The sequence below is a fragment of the Sparus aurata genome, chromosome 12 (genome assembly GCF_900880675.1).
Source record: "Sparus aurata chromosome 12, fSpaAur1.1, whole genome shotgun sequence".
Taxonomy (NCBI): domain Eukaryota; kingdom Metazoa; phylum Chordata; class Actinopteri; order Spariformes; family Sparidae; genus Sparus; species Sparus aurata.
Window position 1 is genome coordinate 26,300,026 of NC_044198.1, and position 13,436 is coordinate 26,313,461.

Sequence of the window (13,436 nt, forward strand, 5' to 3'; positions counted from 1 at the left end):
CTAGGGGATGGAGACTGATGTCAGGTTAACAAGGGTGATGCTTTTTATAATAAACATCTTATATCCATGTCTTGTGCTGCCTTAAACCTTCAGTTGCTGATTTGTTTTTTTTTTTTAACGGTTTGGGTTTTTGGTTTTTGGTTTTGGTATTTCCTGTTTTATTTTTGTATGTTGTTTACAATTCCTGTCTTTGTGGTTTTCCCACCTGTCTTGTTTTGCCGTCCATGTTCCTCCCTGGTTTGTTCCGTTTTTTGCTCTTTCCTGTTTTATTGTCATATTTTTGTTTCTGTTGATTTCAGCTTTATTGAATTAAACCTCGCCTCTTGCTTTTCAACCTGTCTGCCTCGGTGCCTTTAAGTTTAGGGTTCTTTTTTGTTCGTGAACACAATGTTGACATGACATCAGCTGTTATTTTGATATTGTTGCCAACTGCAGATACAGAGCAGCCTGATGATTCCCGGTACCTTCTGTGTTCAACCTCATGAATACAAGTCCAACATTCGCTATCTTTTAGCTCTGTTTTTGGCCTTCTGAGGGAAACATTTGTCTCTTTAGCTGCTAAAAAGCAGCTAAAAGCTCCACTATGTTCTCCAGCTACTCTCGTCTGTCTGCTGTCCTGCTGAGCAGACACAGGATTATATGATATGTGATAATATGCCACGATTATCCTCGTCAAAAACACTAACACCAACCCTAACCCTGAAAGAAGCCGTCGACCTTCTCTCATGTTAGTTTCATGTTTTGTCCGTCAGCTCTGTGTGAGACTGAATGAAGACGAGGAGAAAAGAATTTGTTCACGTTTGTTTATTCACGATTTCTAGCTTTAGTTTGTTCACACGTCCATCAGTAAAGTCTGTTCAATGATTTCATCATCAGATTCACACGTGTAGACGATAATCAGCTCTCTGCTTATTGATTATGATTGTGATTATTACTCATCATGAAACCTCACAGTTCCTCATTCCAACGTCCACATCAACAAAAACAACCACATTTGTTCTGCCGGATGAACTCCAACATTTACAGAATGACAACTGACAAGACGTCAAAGTCCCACCCAGAATATTTGATTGACAGGTGAAGAAATGCCACAACAATCAGCAACAAACACGAAGACAAAAACACACAATTTAACACACTGTCCCGCAGAGACAGCACAGTTGATGTAAACCAACGGATATCACATCAAACTTCCCCAGATGATTACTGACATATTTACATCATCAAACACATCGTTAATGTACACAATATTCAAATGAGGCGTAGTCTCATCAGAACCGTCCAGAACAGAACAGAACCCTGAACGTTGGATGAAATCAGGCTCAAAGTTCTCCTTTCATGTTGTCGACATGTTAGATCCAAACGTTTTTACAGACAAAATCTGAAAATGGACCAGAGCAGGAGAACATGAAGTGTTCAGCTGTAGAGTTTCCTCTGACATGACTTCTGTCTATTTGACTTTAATGAACTCAGCAGTGGCGTCAAGGACAAGAAGATAAAGTCCAGCATAGAGAGGCTGAGTTAAGGTGGTCTGGACTCTGTGGAGGAGAATCATGGTGTCAGAGACGCTGTAGAAGGAAAGAATACCTGCTCTGTGATCCAGGTACACTCCAACTCTGGAGGACCGAGGACCTGAGACGGGAGTTCTGACTTTGTTGTGATAAAAGTAATAACTGTTTGTGAAACAAAATAACCTCCAAGATTTGTCATTGAATCCAAATTTACATTCATCTGAGCTCCCTGCTCTGCTGATGTTCTTGTATGCGACTGCTACACCAACTCCTACTCTCCACTCCACCTCCCAGTAACAACGTCCAGTCAGACTCTCTCTACTCAGGACCTGCTGCAACCCAGTGAATCTGTCTGGGTGATCAGAATAAGACTGTTCATCTTCCATGCGTGTTGCTTTTCTGTTTCCCTCAGATAATAACAGCTGTGTGTGTGCTGTGTTTGGATCCAATGTGATTTCACATGAATATCTTAAGAAGTCAGCTCTGGTCATGTTCTCTGGTTGTGACAGTAAAACATCCACTTCAGTCACTGTCAGCGAGATGTTTGTCCATGTCTCTCTCAGGACGTCCTGTAGTTTGTCTCTGACCTCTGACACAGCTGCTGTCACATCCTCAAAGTACTTGAGAGGACGGATCTTGATGCTGGATGAGTGTGTAGACTCACTGAGTGCTGACAGTGAGGGGTAGTTGTGTAGAAACTGGGTGTGATCCTCTGTGTGTGAAAGCTTCTTCAGCTCAGCGTCTTTCCTCTTCAGCTCAGTGATCTCCTGCTCCAGCTTCTCCTGAAGCTCTTTGACTCGACTCACTTCAGTTTCCTGCTGGGATCTGACCTGCTGCTTCACATCAGAGCGTCTTTTCCTGAAGAGATGGATCAGCTGGGTGAAGATCTTCTCACTGTGCTCCACTGCTTTATCAGCAGAGCCATTGATGGCCTCCACCTCCTGTTGAAGCACCTTCACTTCTTTCTCTCTGTCCTGGATTCTCTGCTGGATGTTGTGTCGACTCCCCTCCAGCTCTCTCTGCCTCTCAGTCCTCTCTGCTGCAGCTGACACTGTGTCGTGGCCTTTATGTCCGTCCATGGAGCACAAAATACAGATACACTGCTGATCAGTACGACAGAACATCTTCATCACCTCATCGTGACGAGAGCAGATGTTCTCCTGGAGCTTCTTTGACGGCTCCACCAGCTTGTGTTTCTTAAATGTAGGTGATTCATAATGAGGCTGGAGGTGTTTCTCGCAGTAAGAGGCCAGACAGACCAGACAGGACTTAACTGCTCTCAGTTTCCTCCCAGTGCAGAAATCACAGGCCACATCTTCAGGTCCAGCATAGCAGTGATCAGCAGGAGCAGCTTCAAGTCCAGTTCTCTTCAGCTCCTCCACTAAATCTGCTAACATGGTGTTTTTCAGCAGCTCAGGCCTCGGTATGAAGGTCTTCCTGCACTGAGGGCAGCTGTAGATCCTCTTCTCATCCTCTGTGTCCCAGTGGTCTTTAATACAGTTCTTGCAGTAGCTGTGTCCACAGGGAATAGCCACCGGATCCTTCAGTAGATCCAAACAGATCGGACAAGAGAAAGTCTTTCGATTCAGCTGAACTCCTTTCTGCTCCATTTCACCTCTCAGAGACAAGGACTGTCTGAGCTTCACTTCCTGATAACTGAAACCAGTCTGAGCTCTGATCTGAACAGGGTGTTTTTGTGCAGTGAAGAATCCTGTCAGACCAGTTACGCCCATCCACCAAATTGTACACATGAAGGGGAGGGAACAAAGAAATATAGTGACAGAGTGTAGCCGCTGTGTGAGAGGAGGAAGAAGAGGGAGGGCTGACCGAGCTGTGACTTGTGTCCTGGCCCCCTGAATTCTGGCTGTGGAACCCCAGCTCCATTGTCAGCTGCCCAGCTGACGCTTGCCGAGTTTGCTCTGCTGATGGCGTGGCTGACACCCAGGCCGACACCAGACATTGTCCCTCGGTCGACTGCCTGGTGGACACCTGCCAGTGGCTCCCAGTCCGACCGCTGCCACTGATCCTTCGTCGGCTTCCAGGCTGACCCCTCCCGGTGATCTTCCATCGGCTCCCAGGTCGACACCTTCTGGAGAACCTCCGTCCGCTCCCAGGTACACTGCTGCCATTGATCCTTCATCGGCCTCCAGGCTGACAACTCCCAGGGCTCCCAGGCCGCTAGCTCCCAATGAACTTCTGTCGGTTCCCAGGTTGACACCTCCCGGCAAACCTCTGTCGGTGGCCCTGCCAAGGTCCAGGAGGGTTTCCTAGTCAGCGGACAGGCCTCCAGAGGGTCTCAGCCTTCACCTTCGCAGCTGACTTCCAGTGGGTCCCAGCCCACGGCCCCAAACTCCAGAGGGCTTCCACCTTCGCTACCGGCATCCAGACGGTCTCCGCCTTCATCTCCGCCGCCGGCCTCCAGGGGGCCGCCGCCTTCTTCTTTGTCGCCGGCTTCCAGTGGGTCGCTGCCCATGCCCTCTGTGATTCCCATTCGTCAACTCACCTGTTGGTCCACCTCACCTGTTCCTCATCTTGTCATTAGTGTCTGTGTATTTAGTCTGTGTCTGCCCTGCACTCCTTGTCCGTTCATTGCTTCTGTCTTTGTCAGCTTCTGTTGGTCTGATGATCTGCCCATGTCTTCTCATGTCTCCAGTCTCCTGTCTCCTGTTTGGTATGTTTTGGATTTTGATTTCTTTGATGCATTTTGATTTGAACTTTGCTTTTGGTTGTACTTTGCTTTAGCCTTATTTACTACTTTGTCTTGCTGTTTTGGTCCTGGATTAATTTCCATGTCTTGCTTTTTGGTTTTTGTGCATTCAGATTTATTCAATAAAAGCTTGCCTTTTGTTCCCCCTCATTCCTGCCTCTTGTCTTGTGAGTAACTGCATTTGGATCCACCCCCTATTTCCTTAGTTTTCCCCTTTAAACCCCGTCCTGAAGGAATCAAGGTGTTTCTTATAGATTCACAAGGACTGACTCTGCTACAGGAGGCCGCATCTTGTTTTGTTCTGACACACTCAATCCACACAAGGAAATGCACACAGCTAGTGTACACAACTTCAAGACAAGCCGTCAGAAGTACGATAAGGTTGTGATGTAACAACTTTCCAGTCATCAGCATTAGCCACGCCCCCAGCACAGTCACGGTTACAAAACAAATATTATATATGATATCTTGTTAATAACACACGATAATGTTGTGTGATAATCCAGCACCTCTCACATCTTTTCATTCTTCTGCTGTTTTCACTTTGTCATAGGAGGAAGTGGGTGTGTGTGAAGTGTGTGTGCGCGCGTGCGTGTGTGTACATATATACATCTAATTCATGCTGCAGCCCGTAGAAAACAGTAGAAAACAGTGTGATGGATCAGGGCAGCATCAACAAGACAGGTTGCTTTTTGTCCGTGTCGTCTTTGACTGAGAGCACAAACTAAATGTTGGCTGTAAAACGCAACAAGCGACAGAAAACTCTGCTCGTTTCTCTGTGACGAAGCTGTTTTATCCATGAAGTCTAAAGGACAGAGAACGAGCGACTCTGCTGCTCTCAACATGAACTGTGAGCTTTGTGCGGCTTCAGGAGGAAAACAGCCTCCGTCATTCTCTCATGTTGGTTTCATGTTTTGTCCGTCAGCTCTGTGTGAGACGCTGAATGAAGACGAGGAGAAAAGACTTTGTTCACGTTTGTTTATTCATGATTTAAAGCCTCACTTTATTCCCACGTCTATCAGTACAGTCTGATCAATGATTTCATCAACAGATTCACTCATCCACACAATCAGTTTGTTTGAATCTCACACATGTACAAGACGATAATCAACGCTCTGCTTATTGATAAGAATCGTGATTATTACACTTTATAAAACCTCACAGTTCCTCATTCCAACGTCCACGTGGACAAAAACAACCACATTTACAGAATGACAACTGACAAGACGTCAAAATCCCGGCCAGAATGTTTGATTTACAGGCAAAGAAACGTCACAACAATCAGCAACAAACACGAAGACAAAAACACACATAAACCAACAGATACCACATCAAAGTTCCCCGGATGATTATCAACATATTTATCATCATCAAACTTTGCACAGCAAGAACAGCATTGTTCAACATTGAAACCCCAACCTTCTCCTGCAACCACCAGCACCTTTTCTTCAAAGACTGGTAACGTTGAACTAGGCTTAGATAGCACAGCACAGCTAAGCGCAGGACTTTAAACTCTGGTTGATGTAATGCATTTGTGTTCAATGTATGTGTCGTTCACTGTTGGTGTTATTATGACATTAAGTCAAATTATTGGTAGTTTGCTTCCCTAGACAGCTAATTCGACGTCAGACACACACACATACACACACACACACACACACACACACACACACACACACACACACACTTTTGTGTTGAATAAAGACTTTTGATACTTCTTGTTGCCTATTTAAAATTGCACAAGAGTGAATGTTGCCAACCACTACACTGTGAAGAACTCCAAAATACTTCAACCATTACTAGCTGTTCTGGTACATTTGGTTGTAGTTATCAAGTTAATTATTAATTAGAATTATAAACAGTTGAGTACCTTTTTATGAGAGCGATTTAGTGAAGTTGCTATCTTTTGCTTTTTTCAAGGGTGGTGCCCCGAGGTGATCTAATGTAAATTGGATCATATTATTTGTCATAATTAATAATTATCCCATATAATCATTAATTAATATTGATAGCCCGATTTAACCTAAATCCCCCTTTTATTGTTGCATAAACACTACCGATTGTGCCTTATGTAATGCAAGACCCACTATAAATGGTACCCCGTGCGAGGCGTCATTCATAGATCTCAGCATAATTTGGACAGTGCCAAAAATTTAAGATTCACATCTTGAACCCTTTAGCCAAAAGTTTTTACATTGAACCACTAGTCTACTACAGGAGTAGATGTTGATTTGTACATACAAACAATTGCAGTGTGATGAGAATTGATTTATCAATCAAATTTATAACCCATTTGATTAACCAAAATCTTTTAGGTTATTAACTACCACTTGGAGTCATTTGCCATTGCTGCTATCAATTCAAGTTGAAAGTGCTCTGTGGAAATTCTGAGAATTTCAGTTCAGCATTTGAATATCCCGTATTCAATGCATTGTAGTCAAACTGTTGATGTCATGACTGTAGATTCTTGTTCGTTGTGTTCTTGTGTCTAGTTTTGTCTTGTGGTTTCTTGTATTTGTTTTCCATGTCCTTGTATCTTGTCTTGTGTCTTTTGTTTTTCCATGCCCTCATGTGTCCTTTAAGTTCTCCTGTGTATTTTCCTATGTTCCCTCTGGCTCCCACTGTCTATTGCTTTGTTCCCTTCATGTTCTCATGTGCTCCTCCCCTTCGTTACCTCACCTGTTGGTCCACCTCACCTGTTCCTCGTCTTGTCATCAGTGTCTGTGTATTTAGTCTCTGTGTTCCCTTCACTCCTTGTCTGGTCATTGTTCTTGTCAGCCCCTGTTTACGTCCATGCTCTCGTCCATGTTCTTCGAGTCCCGTCATGGTATGTTTTGGTTTTGAGTTTTCCATGTTTGATTTGTACTTTGCCTTTTTCTTTGCACTTTGTTGAACTGTTTTATTTTGCTACTTTGTCTTGCTGTTTTTGGTTGATACTTTGCCTCTTGCCCCGTTTTGTCTGCTCCTGTTTTTGTGTTCAGCTTTAAAATAAAGCTCGCTTTTCGTTCCCTCATATCCTTGCCTCTCGTGTAACTGCATTTGGGTCCACCTTCCCCTTTCCAAAGTCTTCCCTAAAACCCCGACCTGACAGTTGATGACAATTTCAGTGTTCCTCGTGTTAATCACAGTGCGCCACCCACACCCTGATACATAGAAGTTTATATCTGGCTGTTACTGCCTCGCATTTCAGCCTGAGTAAGAGGTAGAGCCAGAGATAGAGCCACAGCGTGCTACCAGCCCTGTGAAACAGAAGTTTTGTACTTTAGCTGTTTCTACCACGTATCTCAGCCTTAGTCAAAAGTAAGAGACAATCGTCCGATTGTTACTACCCTGCATTCTAGTTAGTGCATGTTTAAGGTTTGGTAAACAATGTTATGCTGTAAACTGTGTTTATCTTTATTGGCCCCAATCTGTGTGCCCAGAGCACTTGATTGTGCCATAGCTACTCCTTCCCCAGAGGAAGCTACCCCTTATGGTTTAGGTCAGCACACAATTTGGTTAGGCTAGTGTACTCCCACCAAGCTTACACTACAGAGTGTCTGCCAAAGCAACGCAATAGCCAACCAAACTGATCGTGGTTTAGACAACTTGCTTAACAATGGAGAGCCCCTGTGTAGAGCCATTTATTTCTTCCGTGGCCCAGAGTGTGAAACCTGGCTGCCCTGAAGTCATTAGCAGGTTAAATCTCGTTGAGTGCAATGAAGAGATAGAGTCCCTACTTGAGGACAGTTGTGATGCGGCGACAGCATCCACAGGCCAGTTGTCAAGATGTTTGCTTCTGATCTTCCACAGGCAAACCAGCCTTGCTGTTCAGAGCAAAACAAACCTAGAACAGGAGCTAGAACTCCTTAGAGTGCATAATTCTAGTCTCCTCAATGAAGTTCAGATGGCTAATAAGAAAGCCATGCACTATTTAGATGACCTGCACGCAGCAGAGTTAGATCTTTGTTCACACCAGGAGGAGTTGTTAAGGCTTTACTCAGGATGTCTCTCCCCACCATCGTCATTCAGCCAATGTGATTCTGGTTACTCCAATTCACACTCCTCCCTTGATGGAAGGTTAACTCCCTCTCCACTCAGAAGATGTGAACAATTCAAAACTGACCCTAAGTCCTTGGGAATGAAGTCAGTTCCTCAACCTCCACTGAGAGACAGAGATAACAGTAACATGACTTCCCACCTTCCTGAAACAGACAGTGAGGTCACAGGTAGTTTATTCCCCAGAAGATATTCTACCCACTGCTCCCAGTCTCTGATGCATGACACCTTCATCAGGGCCCTTCCCTCTGAAAGGGGGACCAGATCACTCCAGGAGTCCCCCACCTCCTTTCTGCACCTCCACGAACGTGATAACAGCTGGCCTGCCAACCAACACGAAGACGTGAAACCAACAGGTATCACATCAAACTTCCCTGGATGATTATTGACAGATTTACATCATCAAACATATCGTTAATGTATATTCAAATATTAAAATGAGGCGTAATCTCATCAGAACCATCCAGAACAGAGCCCTGAACGTTGGATGAAATCAGGCTCACAGTTCTTGTTTCATGTTGTCGACATGTTAGAGTCAAACGTTTTTACAGAGTGAAACTTGATATCTCTTTTTATCACTCTATGAACCAGAAAATGTTGTCAATAACCATAAAAACAATCAATATTCTTCATGTTATTAGAAATAAAGTGTTCTATAGATCAGACTGTGATCGATACATGAACAGCGCTCTCAATTATTGTTTGTTTTACGATGTTTCTGATATTTTACGCTTGAATATGCAAATGAGGTGATCTAATTAAATATGCACACATTTAGATGAATGTCTGAAGATAAATCTGAACTAAATTAAACACCTACATCTGTATTTAAGACGTTTTCTGTCCAGTCGTCTGAGATAAAACATTTTACAGAAGCAAAATGGACCAAAATCTAAAAATGGACCAGAACAGGAGAACATGAAGTGTTCAGCTGTAGAGTTTCCTCTGACATGACTTCTGTCTAATTGACTTTAATGAACTCAGCAGTGACGTCATGACCAAAAAGATGAAGTCCAGCATAGAGAGGCTGAGTGAATGTGGTCTGGACTCTGTGGAGGAGAGTCATGGTGTCAGAGATGCTGTAGAAGGACAGAATACCTGCTCTGTGATCCAGGTACACTCCAACTCTGGAGGACGGAGGACCTGAGACAGGGGTTTGGACATTGTTGTGATGAAAGGTACAACTGCCTGTGAAACAATATAACATCCAAGATTTGTAATTGAATCCAAATCCACATTCATATGAGTTCCCTGCTCTGCTGATATTCTTGTATGCGACTGCTACACCAACTGCTCCAAATCGTCCTGCTCTCCACTCCACCTCCCAGTAACAACGTCCAGTCAGACTCTCTCTGCTCAGGACCTGCCACTGCTCAATGAATCTGTCTGGATGTTTTGAAGGAAATTGTTTTTGTTGCATGTGTGTTGCTTTTCTGTTCCCCTCAGATAATAACAGCCATGTGTTTGCTGTGTTTGGATCCAGTGTGATTTCACATGAATATCTTAAGAAGTCAGCTCTGGTCTTGGGCTCTGGTTGTGACAGTAAAACATCCACTTTAGTCACTGTCAGTGAGATGTTTGTCCATGTCTCTCTCAGGACGTCCTGTAGTTTGTCTCTGACCTCTGACACAGCTGCTGTCACATCCTCAAAGTACTTGAGAGGACGGATCTTGATGCTGGATGAGTGTGTAGACTCACTGAGTGCTGACAGTGAGGGGTAGTTGTGTAGAAACTGGTTGTGATCCTCTGTGTGTGAGAGCTTCTTCAGCTCAGCATCTTTCCTTTTCAGCTCAGTGATCTCCTGCTCCAGCTTCTCCTGAAGCTCTTTGACTCGACTCACTTCAGTTTCCTGCTGGGATCTGACCTGCTGCTTCACATCAGAGCGTCTTTTCTCCATGAGACGGATCAGCTGGGTGAAGATCTTCTCAGTGTGCTCCACTGTTTCATCAGCAGAGCCATTGATGGCCTCCACCTCCTGCTGAAGCAGCTTCACATCTTCCTCTCTGTCCTGGATTCTCTGCTGGATGTTGTGTCGACTCCCCTCCAGCTCTCTCTGCCTCTCAGTCCTCTCTGCTGCAGCTGACACTGTGTCGTGGCCTTTTTGTTCGTCCATGGAGCACAAAATACAGACACACTGCTGATCAGTACGGCAGAACATCTTCATCACCTCATCATGACGAGAGCAGATGTTCTCCTGGAGCTTCTCTGACGGTTCCACCAGCTTGTGTTTTTTAAATGCAGGTGATTCATAATGAGGCTGGAGGTGTTTCTCACAGTAAGAGGCCAGACAGACCAGACAGGACTTAACTGCTCTCAGTTTCCTCCCAGTGCAGACATCACAGGCCACATCTTCAGGTCCAGCATAGCAGTGATCAGCAGGAGCAGCTTGAAGTCCAGTCTTCTTCAGCTCCTCCACTAAAACTGCTAACATGGTGTTTTTCAGCAGCTCAGGCCTCGGTATGAAGGTCTTCCTGCACTGAGGGCAGCTGTAGATCCTCTTCTCATCCTCTGTGTCCCAGTGGTCTTTAATACAGTTCTTGCAGTAGCTGTGTCCACAGGGAATAGCCACCGGATCCTTCAGTAGATCCAAACAGATCGGACAAGAGAAAGTCTCTCGGTCCAGCTGAACTGCTTTCTGTGCCATTTCACCTCTCAATGACATCGACTGTGTGAGCTTCACTTCCTGATAACTGAAACTAGTCTGAGCTCTGATCTGAACAGGGTGTGTTTGTGCAGCGAATGAAAACTGTCAGCTCAGTTACACCCATCCAAAAAATGTAGGTATGAAGGGGAGGGAACAAGGAAATATAGTGACAGAGTGTAGCTGCTGTGTGAGAGGAGGAAGAAGAGGGAGGGCTGATCGAGCTGTGACTCAGTCAAAGACGAAGAGCAGCTCTGTTAATCTGAACTTCGTTTCCTCTTTTACAACGAAGCCTCAGTTAAATCTGAGCCACACTGGGAAACATAAAAGTTTTTAGTTGTAAAATATTTCTTGGCTCCTCAGACTTTGCTGATGTTTCTCTAACTCTTCCTCTGATTCTCTTCACTTTTCATTTCTCGGTTAAAAACAACTGTCTGACTCTCGGAAGTTATCAAACTAAACTCCCATAAAGATTCAAACAGGACGAGAATTAACCAGATCTCCTGGAGCTTCTCTGACGGCTCCACCAGCTTGTGTTTCTTAAATGTAGGTGATTCATAATGAGGCTGCAGGTGTTTCTCACAATAAGAGGCCGACAGAACAGACAGGACTTGAGGGCTTTCAGTTTCCTCCCAGTGCAGAAATCACCTGCAGACCCTTTCTGGGGAACCCACCTTGCCTACAAAGTGCCCCCACCAAGAAAGCAAGGTTCTCGGCCGTGTCCTGGCCCCCTGAAGTCTGGCTTTGGAGCCCCAGCTCCATTGTCAGCTGCCCAGCCGATGCCAGTAGTTCTCAGTCGGCAGCCCGGTCGACACCTGCTAGTGGTTTGCAGTCGGCGGCCCAGCTGACGCCTGCCAATGGTTCTCAGTCGGCAGCCCGGCCGATGCCTGCCAATGGTTCTTAGTCGGCGGCCCGGTCAACACCTACCAGTGGTTCACAGTCGCCGGCCCAGCTGACGCCTGCCAATGGTTCTCAGTCGGCGGCCCTGTTGACATCTGCCAGTGGTTCTCGGTCGGCAGACCTGTTGACATCTGCCAGTGGTTCTCGGTTGGTGGCCCAGACGCCGCCCATTCCTTTTCCTCAGTCGGGGGCCCAGCTGAGTCCTGTTCCAGCTCCTCGGCTGGAGGCTGACACCTCCCAGTGGTTCCCTGCCGGCTTCTAGGCCGACACCTCCCAGGGTTCCTCCGGGGGCTCTCAGGTCACTGACTCCCGGTAATCCCTTGTCGGCTCCCAAGTCAACACCTCCTGGAGAACCTCAGTCGGCTCCCAGGTCAACACCTCCCGGAGAATCTCCGTCAGCTCCCAGGCTGACACTTCCCAGAGAACCTCCGTTGGCTCCCAGGCCGACCGCTGCCACTGATCCTTCGTCGGCTTCCAGGCTGACAACTCCCAGGGCTCCTCCGTTGGCTCCCAGGCAACTGGCTCCCGTTGAACTTCCGTCGGCTCCCATCTCGACACCTCCCGGCAAACCTCCGTTGGTGGCCCTGCCAAGGTCCAGGAGGGTTTCCCAGTCAGCGGCCTGGCCTCCAGTGGGTCTGAGCCTTCACCTTCACCGCTGGCTTCCAGTGGGTCCCAGCCAAAACCCCCAGACTATCTAGGGCTTCCGCCTTCGCTGTCGGTATCCAGAGGGTCTCAGCCTTCATCTTCGCTGCCAGCCTCCAGGGGGCCCCAGCCTTTGTCATCGCCGCCGGCCTCCAGGGGGCCCTAGCCTTCGTCTTCACCGCTGGCCTCCAGTGGGTCCCAGCCCACGCTGCTTTCGCTGGTTTCAAGTGGGTCCTAGCCCATGCCGCATCTGCCGGCTTCCAGTGGGTCCCAGCCCACGTCCCAGACCTCCCGAGGGCTTCCGCCTTCGCCGTCGGTTTCCAGTGGGTCCCAGCCTGTGCGTACGCCTTTGCCGCCAGCCTGTGCCTATGCCTTCTCCACCAGCTTTTAGTGTGTCCCACCCCACGCCGCATCTGCCGGCTTCTAGAGGATCCCTGCCTTCGTCTTCTCTGCCGGCCTCCAGTGGGTCCCAGCCCATGCCTTCTCCACCGGCTCCCAGTGGGTCCCAGCCAATGTCGCGTCTGTCAGCTTCCAGAGGATCCCAGACTTCGTCTTCGTCGGTGGCTTCCAGTGGGTCCCAGCCCATGCCACATACGCCGGCCTCCAGAGGGTCTCAGGCTTCGTCCCCAACGTCGGCCTCCAGAGGGTCTCAGCCTTTGTCCCCACCATCGGACTCCAGGGGGTCTCAGCCTTCATCCCTGCTGTTGGCCTCCAGAGGGTCACAGCCTTCAGCCTCCCGAGTATCACAGCCTTCGACACCACCGTCGGCCTCCTGATCATCTCAGCCTTCACCCCTGCCGCTGACTTCCTGATTGTCTCAGCCTTCGCCCCTGCCGTGATTCCCCTACGTCAACTCACCTGTTGGTCCACTTCACTTGTTCTTCGTATTGTCGTTAGTGTCTGTGAATTTAGTCTGTGTCTGCCCTGCACTCCTTGTCGGTTCATTGCTTCTGTCTGTGTCAGCTTCTGTTGGTCTGACGATCTGCCCATGTCTTCT

The 13,436-nt window shown here is 47.1% G+C and overlaps 2 protein-coding genes across 3 annotated transcripts in view; both read right to left on the reverse strand.

Annotated features, from left to right (window-relative positions):
* ttc28 (tetratricopeptide repeat domain 28) overlaps positions 1–13,436 on the reverse strand; it is a 134,507-nt gene that overhangs the window by 88,250 nt on the left and 32,821 nt on the right. The gene's annotated exons all lie outside the window — the stretch shown is intronic.
* On the reverse strand, positions 1,451–10,947 carry LOC115592494 (uncharacterized). Its single transcript, XM_030435317.1, has 5 exons — positions 9,227–10,947; positions 8,399–8,402; positions 3,819–3,989; positions 3,339–3,755; positions 1,451–3,126 (listed from the first exon to the last, which is right to left on the reverse strand). The coding sequence occupies exons 1-5, from the start codon at positions 10,916–10,918 to the stop codon at positions 1,451–1,453; spliced, it is 3,960 nt and encodes a 1,319-aa protein (XP_030291177.1). The 5' UTR covers positions 10,919–10,947.

Excerpts from the sequence above, each read along its gene's own strand:
- LOC115592494 (XM_030435317.1), bottom strand. The coding sequence starts at position 10,918 with ATGTCATTGAGAGGTGAAATGGCACAGAAAGCAGTTCAGCTGGACCGA. Across the intron at positions 3,756-3,818 it reads ACTGGAAGTCAGCTGCGAAG|GGCCACCGACAGAGGTTTGC; the intron begins GTGAAGGCTGAG and ends GGACCTTGGCAG. Across the intron at positions 3,127-3,338 it reads AGGACACAAGTCACAGCTCG|GTGAAATGGAGCAGAAAGGA; the intron begins GTCAGCCCTCCC and ends TGTCTCTGAGAG.